A 22,803-nucleotide genomic window follows, 5' to 3' on the forward strand; every position below is an offset into this window, starting at 1 on the left:
GGAAATCAAGTACGCTTTGGAATACATAAATTGGGGAGAGTAGATTTTCTTTGTGCGACTGTGAGCTTAATTTAGAAAAAGCAATATGCGGCTTTATGCCTGTGCCACAAATGAACTTCCCAAACAGCTTGCCTAAAGGGAGGGTGTGAGGGGAAGACCTCTTAAAATATACATTGTATTTCTTCTTAACATGTGCATTCTGTCAGGCAGCAGAGAAACCAACCCCCACAGCAGGTTGCCAGGAACGGACAAGACAAGGAAAAGTCCTTTACATCTGCTTTTATTAAATATTCACACAGAGAGGCTTGGGAATGTAGCCTTTTGGAATAATGGCATCATCCCGAGTGAATCTCCACCCCCTCCGTCTCTCCCACTTCCTCATTTGTCAATCTCATAGTCTCTCCTTCAGGTGCTGAAAAGTGCCCTCTGCCTTTGAGCTCTTTGCTCTCCTACTTTCAAGTTTCACCGGATTCTGGGAGGGGGGATCCGGAATGCTTTCTAAAGAAACTGAGTCCGTCAGCTGTTGCTCCCCTGGTGCTGTTGCCTCCTCCTCCTCCTCCTCCTCCTCCTCCTCCTCCTCCTCCTCCTCTCCCATTATTTCCCAGCTTTTCCCCTCATCTGCCTCTGAGCTGTGACGTTCCTCAAACCCCTGCTGTAATTCTGAACTGTCTTCCTCTTCTCTGGAAGGGTCAGGCTGGGGAGGCGGTCTCTCCACTATTCCTCCTCTGCCCAGTCCCTGACACATTATAAAACATAGTTTCAACTGGAAGCGGCTTTGCAATGTTCAGGGAAAAGCAAAATCTGAAGGATAACTATGTTCTGATTCATATAATAGTCCATGAGCAGAGATCAAGTCAGTTTGAATTAAGATCCACAAAGAAAAAATTCCTCAAGCATCCATAATTTAAACAGACTTAAATATCAAAACTGCTGAAATTGCAAGACACAGGAAACATTATGGCTCCATCAATGTATTGATACACAGAGTGGCTGGGGAAACCCAGCCAGGCAGGGTGGGGGTATAAATATGATGTTGTTGTTGTTGTTGTTGTTGTTGTTGTTGTTGTTGTTGTTGTTGTTGTTGTTGAAAGTGACAAAGCTAATTGTATTCCAAGAGACAATGCAGGAGGCAGGCAGCCCTTCGAATATAGGTTGCCTCCTCAGATCTTGCAGTAAACCTCATACTTCATCTTTGCTCCTAGTTTGCTTTTGGCTAAACACTCTTCAAACCTTCTGTCCATTTCTTGGTTCTGAGATTCTGAGAACAGGCTTTTCCAGTCACCAACAGATCCTGCAAATGTTTAAGATAAATGAATAGTTGTAACATATATTCAGAAGGTATTTTATTAAGCTGGAGTCTCTTCAGTGGGGTGGATTTGCAGCAATGGCTTTCCAGACGCAGTGTCACTGCGACTTGCTTGAAACAGGAGCAGATGGCCAAGACAGCAGCAAAATTATGACAGTGTGATGGCAGTCTTTTACAAAGGAACTTTTCATTGCAACTAAGTCAAATTTAACTTTAAAAGAGGATAGTGGATTGGTTCTCGCTTCACAATAGGGTAGACAATTATGCAATGTCAAAAAAGTGGTTTTGCATACCTTTGAATAGAAATACATCTCACCAGATTGAGGAATATCCCAAGTGACTTGCCAACCTTGGACTGGACAGCCCTCAAACAGAGGACACCTTTAGCTAGAGAACGGCTAGGAACAGCTCTTAAAAATAGATCACTGTCTTCTATAAGTTCGGACTCAGGGACATCCTATTCCACAATCTCCAACCATCTCTTGTGGGATATATTTCCAAGTGATATTTGAAAAATCACCATTTGTTTCTCTTTTAAAATGTATTATCCAATTTATCCACTTCTGACACCAAAGTAGGAGACACAAAAGACAGGACTGCCTGATGGTGTGAGAGGGACCTTGGTATAGTTCCTTCTGATGGATCCCTCCCATGCCAAGTCCCCCATATACCATGGGTGCCCTCAGCTCTTGGAAACAGGGGGCAGAATCAAATCATTGTGGGAAATCTAAGTGGTGGCTCCCAGTTGCTTTGTGCTGTCCACTACTGGGGAAAAAATATATGGACAGGAGAGTCCAGAGCAGGCATTAGAAGGAGGTCCCAATGGGGCATCAGCAAGTTCCCCAGGATACTGCATGTTGATACCAGAGACATGACGATGGGAGCTTTTTCTCCATCACAAACCTCAACAACTTCTGAGCTGATTTTATTCAATCAACCATGGATTCCTATTCCTTTACCCTGTGTTCTTGAATGATAACACAGAATGATAACTTGCCTTGAAATCACAGGTCTGGACTGAAAATTAAACCTTGCAACCCTTTGTGGCATCCCTACTTTACAAAAGCATACACAAAATATAACTTGATAAGTAACTGTAGATAGTTCTGATCACTTAGCAGGCAACTATTGGTGAACAATCTTATCAACGCCCACCATACCCTAGAAATTTACCTTTGCGGAAAAGAACATCTCCAAATGCTCCATGAGTTTCAGCAGATTTCTGCTTCATAGCTTTGAAACTGCCTTTTTCGGCAACACTTTTAATTTCTTCTTCAGTCAGGGAAAACCCAAAGAATTTAGCTATTTTTTGCAATCCTGAATGTAGATCCTTTTGTTTTTTCATAAACAAGAGAAAGCATATTGCATATGTCAAAAACATTACATCTATAGTGGAGCAAAAGTAATGTGTCTGTTAAATTAACCCAACATCATCTACTACTCAGTAGTCCAAAGATTTCACTACCCTTTTGTCAATCTCATTTAAATACCTATTTAGGCATATGGACATATGAAGCTATATGTTTAAATTAGGATTGATGGATTATTATTTTTGTATGTCAGTTGGCAATATTTTTTCCCTTTCTTTTTGTTATATATTTAAATAACATTACTTTAAAATATTTTTTAAAAAATGATGTTTTAACTCTACGCTGAAGGTGGAGACCAATGTCATATAAAAAGAAACTCACTCAATTGGATTCTTCAGCTGTGATATCAGCCCTGCTTCCTCCTGGCCTTGTAATAGTGATAGGTGTAGAGTGACCTAGGTATCCGTTGAGAGGTATTCTAGCCTAATACATGCTTTTGCTTTCAAAACTCTGGCCAGAAGAAACCATCTCTTTGGCTTAGCTGCCAGCCACAAGCCTACACAACACCTGTGTTATGAGCATTTCAGAAAACAGTCAGACATGTCCGTGTTCAGATTCCTGCTCCATGTTTGGAGTCATGGGATTGTTGTCTATCACATGATGGTGTATGTTTTCATTCCACAGAGTGGGAGGTGACGGAGACAGAATGTTTTGGCTGCAAATACTCTGTGGATCCCTAAGTGTTCTGATGCGTCTTGGTATCAGTCGCTGTGATGTTCAGGCTGAAGAAAGCTTTGGAAGCTCCCGAACGACAGAGCAGGATGGAGAGAACATGCCAGTCGGGCATGTGTCTCTACCAGGGTCCTACACGAGAATAGGACGATCCTAACAGTCCGTGTGCACTCATCACAGACAGGACATTCACCTATAAAGTGTCCTTGTGCATTTATCTCTTCGACAGCAGTTCACAAAGAAACCTAGTTTTGATATCCCTGGGGCTAATGTTAACCTCACCTCCTTAAGTTCTTCGTAACATATGCCCATGACATTTTCATCATCAATGTACTTGTCCCATTCTGAGACATGGTCAAAGTAGGAGCCCCAACACACTGGATAAAAAGGAGAAGAAAGCTGCATGATATCAACATTTTAAAGCTTATCATTATAAGCAAATTCAGCTATACAAATTAGAATTGCTGGGGGAAGCAGCACTGTTTTCCACAACAAACACATTGAAGTAGAAACTATATAAAGTAGAGGAGCATTTCATCAGTTTTTCCTTTTTGTGTGGGGGTTTAAGAGGTTCTTAGCTGTTTCCTTTTGGTGCACAGAAGCTAGTGGCTTTATTTTTCAACTTTTCTCCCAAATCCAGACACAGCATTTTATGTCATTCTGAATGGAAAGAATGTGTGACCCACCAGTACCCTGCCAGAGTAAGCTCGCCAAAACATCTTCACCATTTTTGTGGCATCATCCCTGTTTCTTCCATGCCCAGAGCCCCCTAGAATTCACACATACACCTTAGATCCTTAACGCAAAAACTATCTGAGAACTTTAAGCTCACTGTTAGCATACACACATGAACTCACCAGCATACACACATGTGGGAACTCTCATTGGACTGGCATTCCCATTCATGTGGACATGGATGTTTTAAGAAGGCATATACATGCGTGGCTGTCATGGACTGGCTGGATGCACAGGAGTGGTGGGAGGCACCAGCTGGTTCCCAAGGGAGTGATGGTTTCCAAGTGATGATAGCTCAGAGCCAGGGGATTGGTGGTGGGACAATGATGAGTTGTCAGAGGGAGAAGAGGGAGCAGGCTGGGAAGAGGGGGTGTCGGAAGCTGAAAAGGGGAAAGGGTTTAGTGAGCAGGAAGAGGCTGGGGCAGAGAGCAGTCCAGAATCAGAGGCAGAAGTGGAGACTGGAGAGGAGAGGCGTCAAGAGGCAAAGATCAGGCAGGCTGCTGAAGAATCCAGGGGGTCTCCCCCTCCTGCTGCAACTAGGTACCCCCCTGGTCTCCCAGAACCCACAGTGGTATGAAGAGGGCAGAGTAGAGGCAGGCAAGGTGATGGAGCCTCAGATTGCTCGGAAAGGAATTGGGGGAGGAGTAGTCTTAGGCAGCTGCGGGAAGGCGGGGGGACCTTTAGTCCTTGCAACTGCCTCATTGGGGCAAGATCTAATGGGAGGAGTTGCTGTGCTCACTAGACCTGAGCTGTTTTGTCTCTTTGAATAAAGAGTTAACTTCACCAACACATTGTGAGTTATTGCTGACCTGCTCCCGATACCCGCCCTGACAATATAGGATTTTAAAGGTTGAAACCAGCACATTGAAATTAGCTTAGATACGTACTGGCAAACAGCGCAGCTCATGTAGGTCTAGGTCTGGATACTGAGGTCCAGCGCCGAGGCCCTTCGAGAAGCGAAGTTACAGGGAACCAGGCAGAGGGCTTTCTTGGTAGTGGCACCCACCCTGTGGAATGCCCTCCCATCAGATGTCAAAGAAATAAACAACTATCTGATTTTTAGAAGACCTCTGAAGGCAGCCCTGTTTAGAGACGCTTTTTGTATTTGATGAATTATTGTATTTTAATATACTTCACCCTCCCCCCATAAAATATTTGAGTTCCCACCCAAAGTTGATGGACATTTCCATTCAAATTGTGTCTGTGTGCTACATCCTGAGATTGATTATGCGGGGCAGGGCTTACCTGCCCCTCCCGATATTTTATTCAAGTTGGCTCCCTTCCTTCCATAGCATTCTTGACTGTGTCTAGGTCCTAAGTCTCTGGGAAAGGATGAAGCTGGCATATTAACCAAAATGGACAGTACATACTCTAGGCTTCTGCTTCCACCTAGATATCAAAATGGGGTGCTGGATCCAGAACCCCTTCCCATACCATGAACTACTCTTAAATATATTATTTTTGACATTTGCTGTAAAATAAAAAGGATACCTTGTCCATTCATAAAATCTGTGAAATATGCATCCCATGTTGCATTAGGAAAGCCAGGAAAATTATTGTTGAAATGAAAATAAGACACCACTGTATCTTTGGGATTCCGAGTCAGCACCAGTATCTGAAACACAAAGATATAAATCATGCTTTAAGATTGTGCTCTTAATGCTCTCAAATAACATTTAAGTGAATGCTGTAGTAATGCAGTCATAGCTGAAAGACTGTAAGATGCATGTACTCACCTTGGCTTTACTTTTGAAAATAGATTTGGGTAGTAAATGGGGAGGGAGATGAGTTACTATGATCCTTCTGGAAGGTAATTTCGTCATCCTCTTAAATAAGATAGGAAATAAACACTGTGGTCAATTTTGAATTTAATCAGTTCATTTCTTCATTACATTGTAGTATGGATTGCAATGGAAACATTTCCTTCCAGATTTTTCACTAGATCTATTTTTATTTTATTTATTTAATCCCTAGCCTGCTTGGTTCCTATATGTCTACATAACACACAAAGCGCTCTTCCCAATTCTGATTTTCAAGCACAGCTACCACTGTTCTAGGAGACATTTTTTGAATACGTGTCATGTAAATACAACTCTTTGATTTTGTGCACAGTTATCAGTATTTTACAGTTATTTTTTAAAAAAACCTGGTCTTAAAGAATGATGGATAAACTGCCAACTGACCAGGAAAAAGGAAAAAGAAACACGATGATGAGCTAGATTACTGGAACTGGCAGATTTCTCAGCTTACATAACAGTTTATTCGTGCTGCTGTTAATACAAACGACACAGTGAAATCAACATCTGCAAGGGGAAAATGCATCTCCAGTCTAAACCAAACAAAAATTGCAAACCCTCTTCCATGACTTCAGGTGAGGTTGTACCTCCCTGGTACATGTTATTATTGTGCCCCATGTCTTCAATCTACTTTTAGGCTAAAAAGAATAACAGTCAGAGATGGGAATACATGCGACTGTACCATGAATTGACGTTTCATACATAAATAAACTTGCCTCAGAGACACTGTGTCCATCAGGCCATGAATACTTTGGCTTGGCCATCTGTGCCCCTCAGGATGATGCTACATAATCACCTGACAACTGCTACCAAGCCGCAGCTTCTTATACAGTGGTACCTCAGGATGCGAATTTTGACCGTCTGCACATCCACGAGTGGCGAAACCCGGAAGTAACATGCTCCGTTACTTCCGGTGCACCGCGGAGCGCAACCCGAAAGCGCTCAACCTGAAGCGTATTTATCCTGAGGTATGACTGTAGTTCCCGTTGCTCGGTCCCAGCGCCTGCCAACCTAGCAGTTCGAAAGCACCCCCGGGTGCAAGTAGATAAATAGGGACCGCTTACTGGCGGGAAGGTAAACGCCATTTCCGTGTGCTGTGCTGGCTCGCCAGATGCAGCTTTGTCACGCTGGCCACGTGACCCAGAAGTGTCTCCGGACAGCGCTGGCCCCCGGCCTCTTAAGTGAGATGGGCGCACAACCCTAGAGTCTGTCAAGACTGGCCCGTACAGGCAGGGGTACCTTTAGCTTTATGACTGTAGTTAAAAATAGGGGAGAAGACAGAAACTGGCCACCTCATCAAAATATTACTCCCCTCACCCCAAAGTGATGCAATTCACACACACACACACACACACACACACACACACACCCCACACACAAATATAAGCAAAATCTCCATGAAAGGTTTTCCCCAAAACCAAAATGTGCTGGGGAAAGCATTAAGGCAGACCCCCACTGTACATTTAAAGTATGTTCAAGGTGCATTTGTAACAGAGGTCACAGAGCTACAATTCCCAGCAAACAAACAGTTCCCAACTGTAACGAACTATAGTTTTCAGGATTCTTTGAGGGAAGTTAAATGTGTGGTGTGGCTCTGCAGTAAGTTGAACAGATAAGTTGAACACCCAATTGATTGGAAAGAGTGTGTGCTGTTGGTTGACATGAGCTCATCATGTATGGAGAAAGGCCAGTGTTATTTCCCTCTAGCACAGGAATCCAAATGTCTGCTCCTTGGGTGACAAAGATCTGCACGCCATTCAAGGAGGTCTGATGCTTCCTAAACTCATTTTTTAAAAGAGTGGCTCTCCTAGACAATGAACACTATCTGTCTGCTTTTCAGAGACTAATTAATGTCAGTGATGGTCTGATTGCTGATGAACTAACCTTGATGGCGTCTAGATCCTCAAACTCAAGACGTGGAGGCACTGCCAATTCCTCTTCAATTGCCATTCTTCTTTTATATTCCTCTTCTGTATATTTCCCAGCCCTGAATTCCACCTCACGTAGCATGGTTTCAAGCCAGTTTGTACCTGAATGAGATGCAAAATGTCTGGGGTATGTGCTTCATGCTTCCTTTTAATAACTTGCTCATAGAATCCCTGATGCTCAAGGACACTGACCACAAACAAAGAATTTATCCAAAATGTATAAGTTATGATTAAATTGGCATTTAAAAGACGAAATTGTTAAGGATGTAAGGATGTAATGGCAAAATGGGCCCAAGACCAGATATACAATAGAATTGGAGAAATGGGAAAATCTTTGGAAATATGATATCAAATTTTCAGCCTGCTATTTAAATAAAGAAAACTTTTTTTAAAATGATGTATATTGGCGAAAATTGGCGAAAATGAACAAAAAAACCCAGTAGTGAGTACTGGAGATGTAACCATAAGGATGGGAATCTATTCCACATGTGACTTTAGAAAGCATTCCAGACCCCCCCTCCCAGAACCTGGTGAGCCTTGAAAGTAGGAGAGCGGAGGGCTCAGAAGCAAAGAGCCCTCAGCACCACCCGTAGAATAGATGACAAATGAGGAAGTGGGAGAGAAGGGGAGGAGAGATTTACTCGGGGCAATGCCATCATTCCAAGAGGCTGCATTTCCAAGCCTCTCTCTGTAAATGTTGAATAAAAGGCAGGTGGTAAGAACTTTTCCTTGTCTTATCCATTCCTGGAAACCTGCCACGGGGGTTGGTTCCTCTGCCTCCTGACAGTAATGAAATTATTAATGGTCAGACATGAATGTGTAGTCTGGAGGTGAAGCCAAATCAGATAGTTCTCCATTTTTTAGTATATAAATACAGTGGTACCTCGGGTTACATACACATCAGGTTACATACGCTTCAGGTTACAGACTCTGTTAACCCAGAAATAGTGCTTCAGGTTAAGCACTTTGCTTCAGGATGAGAACAGAAATCGTGCTCCGGCGGCGTGGCAGCAGCGGGAGGCCCCATTAGCTAAAGGGGTGCTTCAGGTTAAGAACAGTTTCAGGTTAAGTACAGACCTCCAGAATGAATTAAGTACTTAACCTGAGGTACCACCGTAGGGAGAGTCATATAAGTACTCCTCCTGTGACTCTTTCCTCATCATCGTTGGGCTGTTTAGATTCCTTGGCTATATGTAACTGCACCTATGTAATTTGTTTTTTATACAGAATATGTTCCATGTATGGTTATGTTCTTCATATACTGCCTTTCATAAGACATTTTTGTTTGGGTGGAAAAGATGGCTACTCACCTGTTTTAGGATATCCTACCAGGATCACATCATCCGTTCTGGCTTCAAAGGTTTCAAGAGCTTGGAAATTTTCTAGCTTGCAAACAGCAAGAGGATACAAAATCCCTTTATAGGTAAATAGCTTATCTTCTGGAGCTAGCTTCTCACCATCACCCATCAACTTGTCCAGAATTTCAACACGTTTCCTGTTCATGTTCATCTTTGTATCTGATGGGATGGACACTTGATGAAGACTGAGATTTGAGCTATTCTGCCTGAACAGATTAATACTTATGTTGATCAGAAAAAGTTAATATATTACCAAGATTACGATTCATATCTGGTGATGAAGTTCACAGTGTAAAGTTACTGTTTAACCAAGATGCCTGTAAAGTACCTCTAGCCTTACATTTCCCATTCCATGTTCACAGCTGTCCTTGACATTTGGGCTTCTGATTCTTTCAGAAGCCATCAGCATCAAGAATAGTTTTGCTGGATCAGTTCAAAAGCCATCTTACCTAGCATCAGGTTCTCATAGAAATTGGTTTAGTGTATTCAGAAAACAGGCATTGTGTGTGTGAAGCAGGCGAGAGAGACTCAATAATAATAATAATAATAATAATAATAATAATAATAATAATAATAATTTATTTATACCCCGCCCTCCCCAGCCAAGGCCGGGCTCAGGGCGGCTAACAAGCAATAATAAAAATAAGTTGAATGATTACAACTTAAAACAAAATTAAAATACAACATTAAAATATTGAAACATTAAAATATTAAAATGCCTCATTAAAATGCCTCATTGAAGGAGGAGAAGGAAAAGAAAAAAGAAAGAGAGGGAGGGAGGGAATCAAATTGGTTCCAAGCCAAAGGCCAGGCGGAACAACTCTGTCTTACAGGCCCTGCGGAAAGAAATCAGATCCTGCAGGGCCCTGGTCTCATGAGGCAGAGCATTCCACCAGGCCGGAGCCAGAGTTGAAAAGGCCCTGGCTCTGGTTGAAGCCAATCTAACTTCCTTAGGGCCCGGGACCACTAGGGTGTTGCTATTTATGGACCTTGAGGCTCTCCGTGGGGCATACCGGGAGAGGCGGTCCCGTAGGTACGAGGGTCCTAGGCTGTGAAGGGCTTTAAAGGTCAAAAGCAGCACCTTAAATCTGACCCTGTACTTCACCGGGAGCCAGTGCAGCTTGAAAAGCACTGGGTGAATATGCTCCATGCTCCCATGGCAGAGACCCCGTGAGGAGCCTCGCTGAGGCATTCTGCACCCGCTGGAGTTTCTGGGACAGCTTCAAGGGCAGCCCTGCATAGAGCGAATTACAGTAGTCAAGCCTGGAAATGACCATCGCATGGATCACTGTGGCCAGGTCGGGGTGGGAAAGGTAAGGGACCAATTGCTTGATGCGGCGAAGGTGGACTAATGTCGCCTTGGCTGTTGCTGTAACCTGCGGCTCCATGGAAAGCGAGGCGTCAAGCATTACACCCAAACTCTTAATGGAAGGCAATGGCACTAATTGGGCCCCCGCAAGAGAAGGGAGTTGGTCCCCCATCCCCATGCCATCCTGACCCAGCCAGAGGACCTCTGTCTTCGAAGGATTTAGTTTCAATCGGCTCCCACGAAACCATCCCACCACAGCTTCCAAGCATCTGGTCAGGGTGTTCGGGGCTGAGTGTCATCAGCATATTGGTGACAGCCCAGCCCAAAGCTCCGGATAATCTGGGGTAATCTGGGCAATAAAGATGTTAAAAAGCATCGAGGAGAGGATAGTGCCCTGCGGCACTCCACACACCAAGGAATGGCGCAACGACATTTCCCTCCCTAGTGTCACCCTCTGTCCCCGACCAGAGATAAAAGAGCACAGCCAGTTATGGGCTATGCCCTGTATCCCCATGTCTGCGAGGCGGTGGTCCAGAAGATCATGATCGACCATGTCAAAGGCTGCTGACAAATCTAAAAGGATCAGCAGTCCTGACCCGCCTCGATCCAGTTGTCTACGGAGATCATCTGTTAGGGCAACCAGAGCCGTCTCGGTCCCAAAACAATTAGTAAGTGTGGTAAACAATGAAAAGTGTCAGTAAGTCGTACAGGAGCCATAATACCATGTATATATCCATTGATTGAAATTATAGCAGTGCACATAAATGATTTTAGACCACCACTTCAATGGTTTGTAAAATAGTGTTATTTTACAACAGCATTCTACAAGAAGATACTATGAACTACTGTGGCCACACCCTTATGTAAAAGCTTTGCTTTAAATGCCTTATCTTGGCATTCTGAGACTAAATGCCACCCTTCAAAGTTTAGCACCTCAGGCTCTGCGAATGAGGAAGTGAGTTGGGGAAGGAGTTAGCACCAATTAAACTGAGCTGACTGCAGCTTCTGGGAGCTTATGACCAGAGCTTGTGACCAGGACTCGTAAACAGGGGAATTTGTGAGGGTGTTGGGCATGGAAGGCCCTTGGTGCTGTCTCACGGTATGCATAGAACCAAGAGAAATGAGAGGTGAGGAAGCTGCTGCAGAGACATGCAACACCTGTGCCATGTTTGTCTTCCTCCCGGAGAACATGCAAAAGTACACTTGTGGCAACTGGAAACTGGTTGCCTTGCTGGAAGAGAAGGTATAGCAACTTGAGGCCCACCTAGCCCTACTTGGAGCTACTGAGCAAGAATTTTTTCAGTAGAGTTGAGTGGACCATGCTGGACTAGTACCACAGGTGGGGTGCCCCTAGAGAGGAAGAAGATTGCCCACTGCAAGTGATGAACCCCTGGAGGAACATGACATACAGAAGCAGGGCTATCAGGAGCCATGCTGCATCACTGGAGCTGCAACATGGATTCCACATGCTCACCTCACAGTTTCAACTGGGAGCTGCTTTGCAAAATTCAGTTAAATGCGAAATCTGAAGGATAACCAATTTTTATACAATAGTCCATGCGCAGAGATCAAGTCAGTTTTAATTAAGATCCACAAAGAACAAATTCCTCAAGCATCCATTATTTAATCAGGTCAACCTGCTTAAATATCAAAACTGCTGGAATTGCAAGAAACATTATGGCTTCCTCAATGTTCTGTACAGGTACACAGAAAGAGACAAAGCTAATTGTATTTCAGGAGAGCATGGAGGAGTCAGGCAGCCCTTCGAATCTAGGTTGCGTCATCAGCTCTTGCAGTAAACCTCATACTTCATCTTTGCTCCGAGTTTGCTTTCGGCTAAACACTCTTTAAATCTTCTGTCCACTTCTTGGCTCTGAGATTCAGAGAAAAGGCTTTTCCAGTCACCGACAGATCCTGCAAACATTTAAGATAAATGACTAGTTTTAACATATATTCAGAAGGTATTTTATTAAACTGGGGTCTCTTCAGTGGGGTGGATTTGCAGTGTCATGGCCACTTGCTGGAAAGGGAAAGCCAAGACAGCAGTGAAGTCAATACTGTGTGATGGCAGCAATAGGTGTTCTGCTGTTGCTCCTGTGCAGCCCCACCCTTGTGACTTGCTTAGCCTTCCCTTCTCCTGCAAAGCAGCAGTGGTTCCACTGTTGGAAGACTGTTGTTTCACCTCTGTTCCAATGAGCCTGCTGCTCCTATTGACTCCTTTGGAATTTGTTAACTAAAGGAGGTAACTGACCTTGACATAAAGGAACCATAATCGTTTGCTCCTCAGCCAAACATCACACAGCTGCTGTTAGGATTTACTATGAAACATGCTATATATTAACCACTCACTGTGCATAAGTCTCTCACACAGGAGCTGTTAATTACAACTTTTAAATTAACGTTAAAAGAGGTCAGTGTATTGGTTCTCGCTTGACAATAGGGTAAACAGTTATGCAATGTCAAAAAAAGTAGATTTGCATACATTTAAATAGAAATACATCTCACCAGATTGAGGAATACCCCAAGTGACTTGCCAACCTTGGACTGGACAGCCCTCAAACAGAGGACACCTTTAGCTAGAGAACAACTAGGAACAGCTCTTAAAAATAGATCACTGTCTTCTGTAAGGTAGGACTCAGGGACATCCTATTCCACACTCTCCAACCATCTCTTGTGGGATGTATGTCCAAGTGATATTTGAAAAATCACCACTTGTTTTTCTCTTTTAAAATGCATTATCCAATTTAACTACTTCTGACACCAAAGTAGGAGACACAAAAGACAGGACTGCCTGATGGTGTGAGAGGGACCTTGGTATAGTTCCTTCTGATGGATCCCTCCCATGCCAAGTCCCCCATATAACATTGGTGCCCTCTTAGCTCTTGGAAACAGGGGGCAGAATCAAATCATTGTGGGAAATCTAAGTGGTGGCTCCCAGTTGCTCAGTGCTGTCAACTACTGGGGAGGAAAATATGTGGACAGGAGAGTCCAGAGCAGGCATTAGAAGGGGGTCCCAATGGGGCATCAGCAAGGATGCTGCATGTTGATACCAGAGACATGGTGATGGGAGCTTTTTCTCCATCACAAACCTCAACAACCTCTGGGCTGATTTTATAGAATCAAATACAGATTCCTATTCCCATACCCTGTGTTCTTGAATGATAAATAAAAAACCAGAAGAAGAACTTGGATGCCTTGAAATCACAGGTCTGGACTGAAAATTAAACCCTTTGTGGCATCCCTACCTTTAAGAAGCTTACGCAAAAAATAACTTGATAAGTAACTGTAGATAGTTGTGATCACTTAGCAGGCAACTATTGGTGAATAACCTTATCAACCCCACCCCACCCAAGAAATTTACCTTTGCGGAAAAGAACATCTCCAAATGTTCCATGAGTTTCAGTGGATTTTTGCTTCATAGCTTTGAAACTGCAATTTTCTACAACACTTTTAATTTCTTCTTCGTTCACGGAAAAACTGAAGAATTTAGCGATTTTTTGCAATCCTAAATTTGGATCCTTTCCCCCCCGAAAACAAGAGATAACATGTCAAAACAGTATATTCAGTCCTTTCATTCTAGCTGTACATAACAGTACGTAGTACTGCCACCTTTTTTTGGGGGGGGGAGGTGGCATGAGGGCTCTCGGAAGCATTTGTCCAGCTTAGGACAAGGAGGCACAATGCTCTGACAGGATCCTGGAGGCCTGCTGTCTCCTTCCCAAAGTCAGGCAGGGGAGGCTTCTTCACCCAAGTAGCAGCACCCTGGTAGGTGGGTGGGTGGATAAGGGAGCATCAAGCAGCTACCATCACCGCCCAGACTTGGCATCAGGCCACGCCCCCCACACTGGCTCCTCCCCCTGCTTGCTGGTGAGTACTGACACCCTTTTCAATAAAAAAGCACTGATTACATCTATAGTGGGGCAAATGTAATGTGTCTGTTAAATTAACTTAGTATCAGACTACAGGTCTGATGGGCCTGTTATTACTACTACTACTACTACTACTACTACTACTACTACTACCCTTTTGTTAATCTGATTTAAATACCTATTTAGGCATATGGACATATAAAGCTATATGCTTGAATTAGGATTGGTGGGTTAATTTTTATTGTACATGTCGGCTGGCTCCCCCCCCCCTTTCCTTTTGTTATATGCCCATAAAATAATTTAAAAATATAAAAGTTCTAACCCTACACTGAAGGTGGAGACCAACCCAAAGAATTCAGCTTCCCCCCCTTCTTTTTTTTGCAATTCTGAATGTTGATCCTTCCCCCCCCCAAAAAAACAAGAGATAACATATTGCATATGTCAAAACATTACACCTATAGTGGGGCAAAAGTAATGTGTCTCAACATCATCTACTACTCAGTAGTCCAAAGACTTCACTACCCTTTTGTCAATCTCATTTAAATACCTATTTAGGCATATGGACATATGAAGCTATATGTTTAAATTAGGATTGATGGATTACTATTTTTGTATGTCAGCTGGCAATGTTTTCTCCCTTTCTTTTTGTTATATTTTTAAACAACATTACTCAAAACTCTGGCCAGAAGAAACCATCTCTTTGGCTTAGCTGCCAGCGTAGGCCACGAGCCTACACAACAACTGTGTTATGAGCATTTCAGGAAACGGTCAGGTATGAAATGGCATGTCCGTGTTTGGATTCCTGCTCCGTGTTTGTAGTCATGGGATTGTTGTCTATCACATGACGGTGTATGTTTTCATTCCACAGAGTGGGAAGTGACGGAGACAGGATGTTTTGGTATTACTGTGTTCCGGAAAGTGGGACTATTGTCCTTTGTTCTTTCTCTCTTTGCTATCTGATGAGAAAGAGGAAGGAGCTAAGTCAGAGTGCTTTGAGTGTATTATATGTAAATAAAAGTAGATTAGCCAAAATGCTGTGCTACTGAGTTCTGTTACGCGAACTGTGAATACTCTGTGGATCCCTAAGTGTGTTGATGCTTCTTGGTATCAGTCACTGTGATGTTTAGGCTGAAGAAACTTTGGAAGCTCCTGAACAACAGACCAGGAGGGAGAGAACATGCCAGTGTCTCTACCAGGGTCCTACACGAGAGTAGGACGATCCTAACAGTCCATACGCACTCCTCACAGACAGGACATTCACGTATAAAGTGTCCTTGTGCATTTATCTCTTTGACAGCATTTCACAAAGAAACCTAGTTTTGATATCCCTGGGGCTAATGTTAACCTCACCTCCTTAAGTTCCTCGTAACATATGCCCATGACATTTTCATCATCAATGTACTTGTCCCATTCTGAGACATGGTCAAAGTAGGAGCCCCAACACACTGGATAAAAAGGAGAAGAAAGCTGCATGATATCAACATTTTAACACTTAACAGACTCTCTGTTAGTGTACTCACATAAACTCGCCTGCATACATACATGTGGGAACGCTCATTGGATCTGCTTTCCAATGCATGTGGACACTGATGTTTAAGAATGCATGTGCCTGTGTGTAGGATTTTAAATGTTGAAACCAGCACTTTGAAATTAGCCTAGATACAAATTGGGAAACAGCACAGCTCATGAAGGTCCACTATCACGAGTCATGCTGCTAGATTCTGGACAGATGGAAGATGCTGGCCTATTTTCAAAGGCAACCCCAGCTAAAGCACATTACAGTAGTCAAGTCAACAGGTTGCCATAGCATTCGTGACAGTGTCTAGGTCCAAAGTCCCTAGGAAAGGATTCAGTGGGCATATTAAACAAAGGTTAACACTCCCAGCTTCTGCTGCCACCTGGACATCAGAATGGGGGGGGGGGGGGCAGATGCAGGACCTCTTCCCATCCTGTGAACTACTCTTGCATGATTTTTTTCAAAATAAGAAGGATACCTTTTCCATTCATAAAATCTGTGAAATATGCATCCCATGTTGAATTAGGAAGGACAGAAAGGTTATTGTTGAAATGAAAATAAGACACCATTGTATCCTTTGGATTCCGAATCAGCACCAGTATCTGAAACACAAAGATATAAATCATGCTTTAAGAATGTGCTCATAATGCTCTGAAATAACATTTAAGTGAATGCTGCTGTAAAGGAATTATAGCTGAAAGACTATAAGATGTATGTACTCACCTTGGCTTTACTTTTGAAAATAGATTTGGGTAGTAAATGAGGAGGGAGATGAGTTACTATGATCCTTCTGGAAGGTAATTTCATCATCCTCTTAAATAAGATAGGAAATAAGCACTGTGGTCAATCCATTCCTTTCTTCACTACATTGTAAATTGCATGTAACAGAAACATTTCATTCCAGATCTTTCACTAGAAGTATTTTTATTCTATTTATTTAATTCCTCGCCTGCTCGGTTCCTAAGTGTTGACAACATACAAAGGGCCCTTCACAAATGATTGCTTTCAGGCATAGCTACCATTTCTCTGGAAAAAATTGAATATGCATCATGTGACAAATACAACTCTTTTATTGTGTGCAGTCACCCTCATGTTTTTGTATTTCCTGTAAGCTGCCCAGAGTATCTGAGGAAACCTAGCATGATGGGTGCAGAAGAAGAAGAAGAAGAAGAAGAAGAAGAAGAAGAAGAAGAAGAAGAAGAAGAAGAAGAAGAAGAAGTGTTTTTTTTAAAAAAAAACATGCTTAAAATGCTTTTCAGAGATGAACTAAAGTCAGTGATGTGCTGATTGCTGATGAACTAACCTTGAATGCATCTAGATTTCCAAACTCAAGGCGTGAAGGCACTGATAATTCCTCTCCAATAGCCTTTCTTCTTTCCTTTTCCTCTTCTGTATATTTCCCAGCTCTGATTTCCAAGCCGCTGAGCATGGTTTCAAGCCAATTTGTACCTGAAGCAGATGACTTATGTCTTATGTATGTACTTGAGACTGGCACACATGCCCACTCTGGCTTCATGCTGCTTTTAAATATTTTGCTCATGAAAATCCCTGCTGCTCAAGGACACTGCCCACAAATGTCCCCTGGTATCCTTTACTGGTGACTTCGCACCAATGAGAACTGCATGGACAGTTATGGACCAGAAAACCTCAGGGGATTGTGGTTATACAGGTAATATCTGTGTGTTGCCCCTACTGACTGACAGATGGGAACTACAGCACTGTGACTTAGGGATGGGTGAATTGGTCGGTTTTGGTTTCTCTCAAAGCTTGAGATCTTTCTGAACTTTTGGAGTTCTTCATTAATTGGACTTGTTGAGATGCCAGAATGTTGAAGTAATTGGTTTTCTTTCTGAAGGAACCAATGCATTAGGAATTCACCAATGTTCTCGTTTTTTCTTTCTGAATATTGCAGATACATGCTTCAGTTCATTGGTCATCCTGCTCCCTTCACATTACATGATAATTGATACTGATAAGTTGATATATGAATAAATTGACATTGAGGACATCTCAAAAAAACAAACTTGATGTAATTGCACATACAGTGGTGCCTCGCAAGACGAAATTAATCCGTTCCGCGAGTCTCTTTGTCTTGCGTTTTTTTCGTCTTGCGAAGCACGGCTATTAGCGGCTTAGCGGCTATTAGCGGCTGAGCAGCTATTAACGGCTTAGCGGCTATTAACGGCTTAGCGGCTTAGTGGCTATTAACGGCTTAGCGGCTTAGCGGCTTTAAGAAAAAGGAAACAAACTCACAAGAACTCGCAAGACGTTTCATCTTGTGAAGCAAGCCCATAGGGAAATTCGTCTTGCGGAACGACTCAAAAAACGGAAAACCCTTTCGTCTAGCAAGTTTTTCATCTTGCAAGGCATTCGTCTTGCGGGGCACCACTGTACAATTCTGTCAAGACTCTTTTTGAATGGACATGTGGGTACAGTAACAGCCCCACAGAAAATAAATTGTGCTATAGTTACATGTACAAGCACAACAACTTTGCTTTTGTTGAAGTGTTTTATCAAACGACATGTGCACATTGGTGTCACCAGGGTGTGGGAGAGGGGAGAAGCAAATAATCTAAAGATGTGGAGAACAGAGTCGTGATGTCCATGCGACAATTCTGAATTTTGGACATTCTATTATAAATGAACTTTTAATCTTGACTTTATTTTGACTAGATCAATAATGAAATTATCAATGATCAAACATGAATGTGTAGTCTGGGGGTGAAGTCAAATCAGACAGTTCTCCATTTTTCTGAGTATATAAACAGGGAGAGTCATATAAGTACTCCTCCCATGACTCCTTCCTCATCGTGGTTGGGCTATATAGATTCATCGTAAAATCTTGGCTATATGTAACTGCACCTTTATAAATTGTTTTTTATACTGAATATGTTCCATGTATGGTTATGTTCTTCATATACTTCATATAAGACATTTTTGTTAGGGTAGAAAATATGGCTACTCACCTGTTTTAGGATATCCTACCAGGATCACATCATCCATTCTGGCACCAAAGGTTTCAAGAGCTTGGAAATTTTCTAGCTTGCAAACAGCAAGAGGATACAAAATCCCTTTATAGGTAAATAGCTTATCTTCTGGAGCTAGCTTCTCACCATCAGCCAACAACTTGTCCAGAATTTCAATCCCATGTTTACTTCTCATGGCCATCTTTGTGTCTGATGGGACGGGCACTTCAAGAAAACTAATATTTTCTGTATTCTGCCCAAACAGAACAAAGTTAATAGATTACCACAGTTGCAATTTGTATCTGCTGAGGCATTCAGAATGTAAAGTTACTCTTTAATCAATATTGCTGGAAGATGTCTAGAAAACATCTCTAGCCTTTGCATTCCCATTGCATGTTAACGTAAGGTTACCAGACGTCCCCGTTTCCTGGGGACAGTCCCTGGATTTACAAATCAGTCCCCATATAAAATCCATTTTGTTGCTCAACCCCCTTTACAACTGTGCTTTGGGGCCCTGCAGATTTCTGCTCTTTCTCTTGAGCTACTTAATATTGACATTGCTGTTGAGAAACCTTTGCAGCTCGAGGGTCACATTCCTGCAAGAGTCCAGGAGCCACATGCCAGTGCTGGGCAGGATGAGAGGCCAAAGTAGACAGAGCAATGAATGCAAATTTTTACCTTTCTATAGTAGGTACACCCACACGTAGCCCACTTTAGCATTTATCCAGGCAAGCCAGAGTCATTATCAGAATCCAGCCAGATAGAAACCCTCATGAAGGGTATGAAACAAGGCCTGTGAGGGGGGTGGTTTGAGGAGAGGAGTGTGTTGCTTGGGAGGGATATGGCCTGGAGAGAGTCCCAAGGGCCAGATAAAGAGGCTTCGGGGCCATATTTGGCCTGTGGACCTGAGGTTCCCCACCCCTGATCTACAGGGAACTCCCAGGAGAGGTCATCTAGAGATGTGGGTGGAGATATCACCAGTATATGGGTGACACTCAGCTTTCCTTCTCTTTTCTGTCAGATGCAGGGGAGGATGTGGGTGTCCTGAATCAATGCTTGGGCATGGCAATAGGCTGGATGAAGGTGAATAGTCTCAAACCAGGCAAGATGACAATGTTGTAGGTGGGTGATTCATACACCCAGCTGAATGGGGATCAACCTGATCTGAACAGGGTTGGCATTCCGTCTAAAGAATCAGGTTCACATCCCGGGGTCAGTTACTGATCCAGCTTTGTCATTAGTGGTTAAAGAGACCTCTGTGGTTTCTTTCTATCAGCTTCAGCTTAAATGCAAGCAGCAACCGTACCTGGATGGAGATAGCTTGGCTTCTGTCACCTCCTATTCAGACTATTGTGACATGGTATATGGCAGGTGGCTTTAAGGACAGCCCAGATTCTGCAGAATAACTAATGGAACTGGGCAATTGGATCATTATGCACTACTGCTTTGGTCGGCCAATTTAAGGTGATGGTTATTATCCTTTTAACCTGGCTTGGGACCAGGTTACTTGAAAGATCAGCCTCTACCATATATACCCCCCTACCAGTCATGGCATGGCTATACATTATCTCCTGTAAGAGAGGCAGCATACCTCAGAGAAGCAGTTGCTGGGAAACAAAAATAGCTAACAAGTTGTTCCCTCTACAGGGCAGTAGGAACACTAGTGAAATTGTATTGTGAGTATAATCAACTGGAGTATTGTTTTCCAGCAGTATTTTACCAGAAGACAAACCATGAGACAGAGTAATATGCAGTTGATGACTTTTATCCCATATCAGCTGGTATCTTCTGCTGTTGTCTCAAGAGAGCTATCTATTTATCTGATGAGGTTTGCTTAAACTTTTACACACTAGGAAGGTATGAACTTCTGGGACCACACCCTTACACAAAAGCTTTGTTTTAAATGCTTTAACTTGGTTTTCCCGGAACTTAAACCCCACCCTTTGACGTTTGGCGCCCCAGGGCCTATGAAACATAAGAGCTCTTGCCTCTCTAGTCTGGTGTGTGGTTTCCCACAGAAGCCTCTGAAGCCCCCATGGGAAGCCCACCAGCAACCACAGGAAGGCAACAGCCCTCTTCTGCTCTTGTTTGCCAGCAAATGGGATTCAAATGCTGCCCCTGACCGTGGAGGTAGAGTGGTAGTCATTTTGACTAGTAGCCTTATTCTCTATGAATTTGTCTAATAGCCTGAATTCTTGCCATCTCCACATCTGGTTAGTGTGAGAATGTTGAGGAAGGTAGGAGAGGATATATTGATTAAATATTATCCCTCCCCACTCACGCTACTTGAGCAAACAGCAGAGCACATTCCATTGCAGATTGCTGGAAGCAAGTTGATGATTTGTTAGAATCCTTTAAATTAAGCAATGTAGTCTGGCTTGTCTGGTCTGGCTTGTTCCTGGTAAGTTTTCCCTTTATTTCCCTTTTAAAATAATAATAATAATAATAATAATAATAATAATAATAATAATAACAACACAACAGTCTTCTTTAAAAGTAAGAGTAAAGTTGACTTACATTCAGTTCACAGCAGTAATCTAAAGGTAGGCTTTATCTTGTGCTTACATTTACATTTGTGGAGAAAAGAAGTCTGAGCTGGGCTGCAGACATTCTGTCCTCTGTAAGGAAGAGCCAGAAGAGGAGGTCACTGCCCATCTGCCTGGTCACACACAAGGGGAGGAGGCTCCAGAGCAGGTATGACAGGAACTGGAGCCACATTCCCCTGCGTGTCCACTCTAGGCAAAAGGAAAATGTTGCATTTGACTGCTTCAGTGATGATACATCCCACAGTTAGGTACTGTGCAGATTCCAGCAAACTGCTTTCACCAAGACTTCTGGGACAAAGCGATAGAACCTCCATTTCTGAATATGTGAAATCCAGTAGTTATTCATATCTGTCTCCAGTCCAGATACATCTATCACTCTATTTTTTAACTTTTAAATTTGTCATATGCAAAACATAATCTGCTCAAAAAAGTAGTCTTCAAAATCATTATACCAAATTTAAAAATGGAAATTAAAATTCTTAAACATTTTCCAGCTTAGGAAGTCTTTCTTCTTTCTGTTCTAGTAATTAGGTCAGGCATCCCGAATGTTTGAGGCCCTCCAGAGGTTTTGGGACTACAACTCCCATCATCCCTAGCTAACAGGACCAATGGTCAGGGATGATGGGAATTGTAGTCCCAAAACAACTGGAGGGTCGAGTTTGGGGGTGCCTGAATTAGGTGAATGATACCACACAAGTCTGCTCACCCCTCTTTGTGTGGCAGCATTACAGGATGGCAGAGGCTTCACAGGGGCCCCGACGAGGGAACTGAAACAGTGTTGCCCTACTTGGTAAACGGTGGGGGCTTAAGCCCCCTCCGCCTATCAGGAACTGGATCCTAGCCTGCACCCGGCTTTGGTGAATGGGAATGCAGGCTGGGGACTTGGGCTGAGCCAGGGGGCAGAGCCGACAGAGCAGGTAGGCTTCCCTCGGATCCACCCATTGCCCATTTAAGCAGCCCGCACCTGAGGCACTACCTGTTTGTTCCTTCGCCGGGTTTTCTTCCCTGCCCACCCACCCTCAGTTTAAGCTGATAGTCAATGACTTTGCTGTGGCTATGGTGGTTGCTGTTCTTTATGGGGCCAGGTAGGAATTTACCCACCTGGTGGTTTTGCCTCATATCAATCATTGCAACCGGTTTGACATTGGGTCAATCCTTTGTTTTGGATGGAGGGGAGGTTCTAGTCTCTGCCTGCCCCTCCAAATGCTGGGGTATCCCGTTAAAGGGATCCAGGGGGAGCGGCCATGTCTGTGTGCCCAGGCAGGGTCAGGGCTGAAGGCACTCCCCCAGACGGCGGTCCCCACGGGGGTCACCCTTGTTGGGAATTCCACTCCACCCTTTGCTGCAGATATGTGGATTGTTACATGTCACATGTCTATTTACATTCCACCACAGATTGCTGGCATGAGCGGAACTTCCGCTCTGTATTGCT

The 22,803-nt window shown here is 43.2% G+C and overlaps 2 protein-coding genes across 3 annotated transcripts; both read right to left on the reverse strand.

Annotated features, from left to right (window-relative positions):
• Positions 1–264: 264 nt before the first annotated feature.
• On the reverse strand, positions 265–9,364 carry LOC114594350 (sulfotransferase 6B1-like). The gene is made up of 7 exons (XM_028723933.2): positions 9,118–9,364; positions 7,764–7,909; positions 5,820–5,909; positions 5,575–5,698; positions 3,631–3,725; positions 2,480–2,636; positions 265–1,291 (listed from the first exon to the last, which is right to left on the reverse strand). Exons 1-7 carry the CDS (start codon positions 9,314–9,316, stop codon positions 1,161–1,163), a joined length of 942 nt encoding a protein of 313 aa, XP_028579766.2. The 5' UTR covers positions 9,317–9,364; the 3' UTR covers positions 265–1,160.
• Positions 9,365–12,036: 2,672 nt separating this feature from the next.
• Positions 12,037–22,383, reverse strand: LOC114594349 (sulfotransferase 6B1-like). Of its 2 annotated transcripts, XM_028723931.2 has the most exons (8): positions 21,343–22,382; positions 18,826–19,078; positions 17,163–17,308; positions 16,583–16,672; positions 16,338–16,461; positions 15,694–15,788; positions 13,836–13,992; positions 12,037–12,388 (listed from the first exon to the last, which is right to left on the reverse strand). In XM_028723931.2, the coding sequence occupies exons 2-8, from the start codon at positions 19,025–19,027 to the stop codon at positions 12,258–12,260; spliced, it is 945 nt and encodes a 314-aa protein (XP_028579764.2). In that variant the 5' UTR covers positions 19,028–19,078; positions 21,343–22,382; the 3' UTR covers positions 12,037–12,257. The 2 variants fall into 2 exon arrangements, with proteins under 2 accessions (XP_028579764.2, XP_077781938.1); XM_077925812.1 differs by lacking the exon at positions 16,583–16,672 and having other exon boundaries at positions 21,343–22,383.
• Positions 22,384–22,803: the final 420 nt, after the last annotated feature.

The sequence above is a fragment of the Podarcis muralis genome, chromosome 3 (genome assembly GCF_964188315.1).
Source record: "Podarcis muralis chromosome 3, rPodMur119.hap1.1, whole genome shotgun sequence".
Taxonomy (NCBI): Eukaryota; Metazoa; Chordata; class Lepidosauria; order Squamata; family Lacertidae; genus Podarcis; species Podarcis muralis.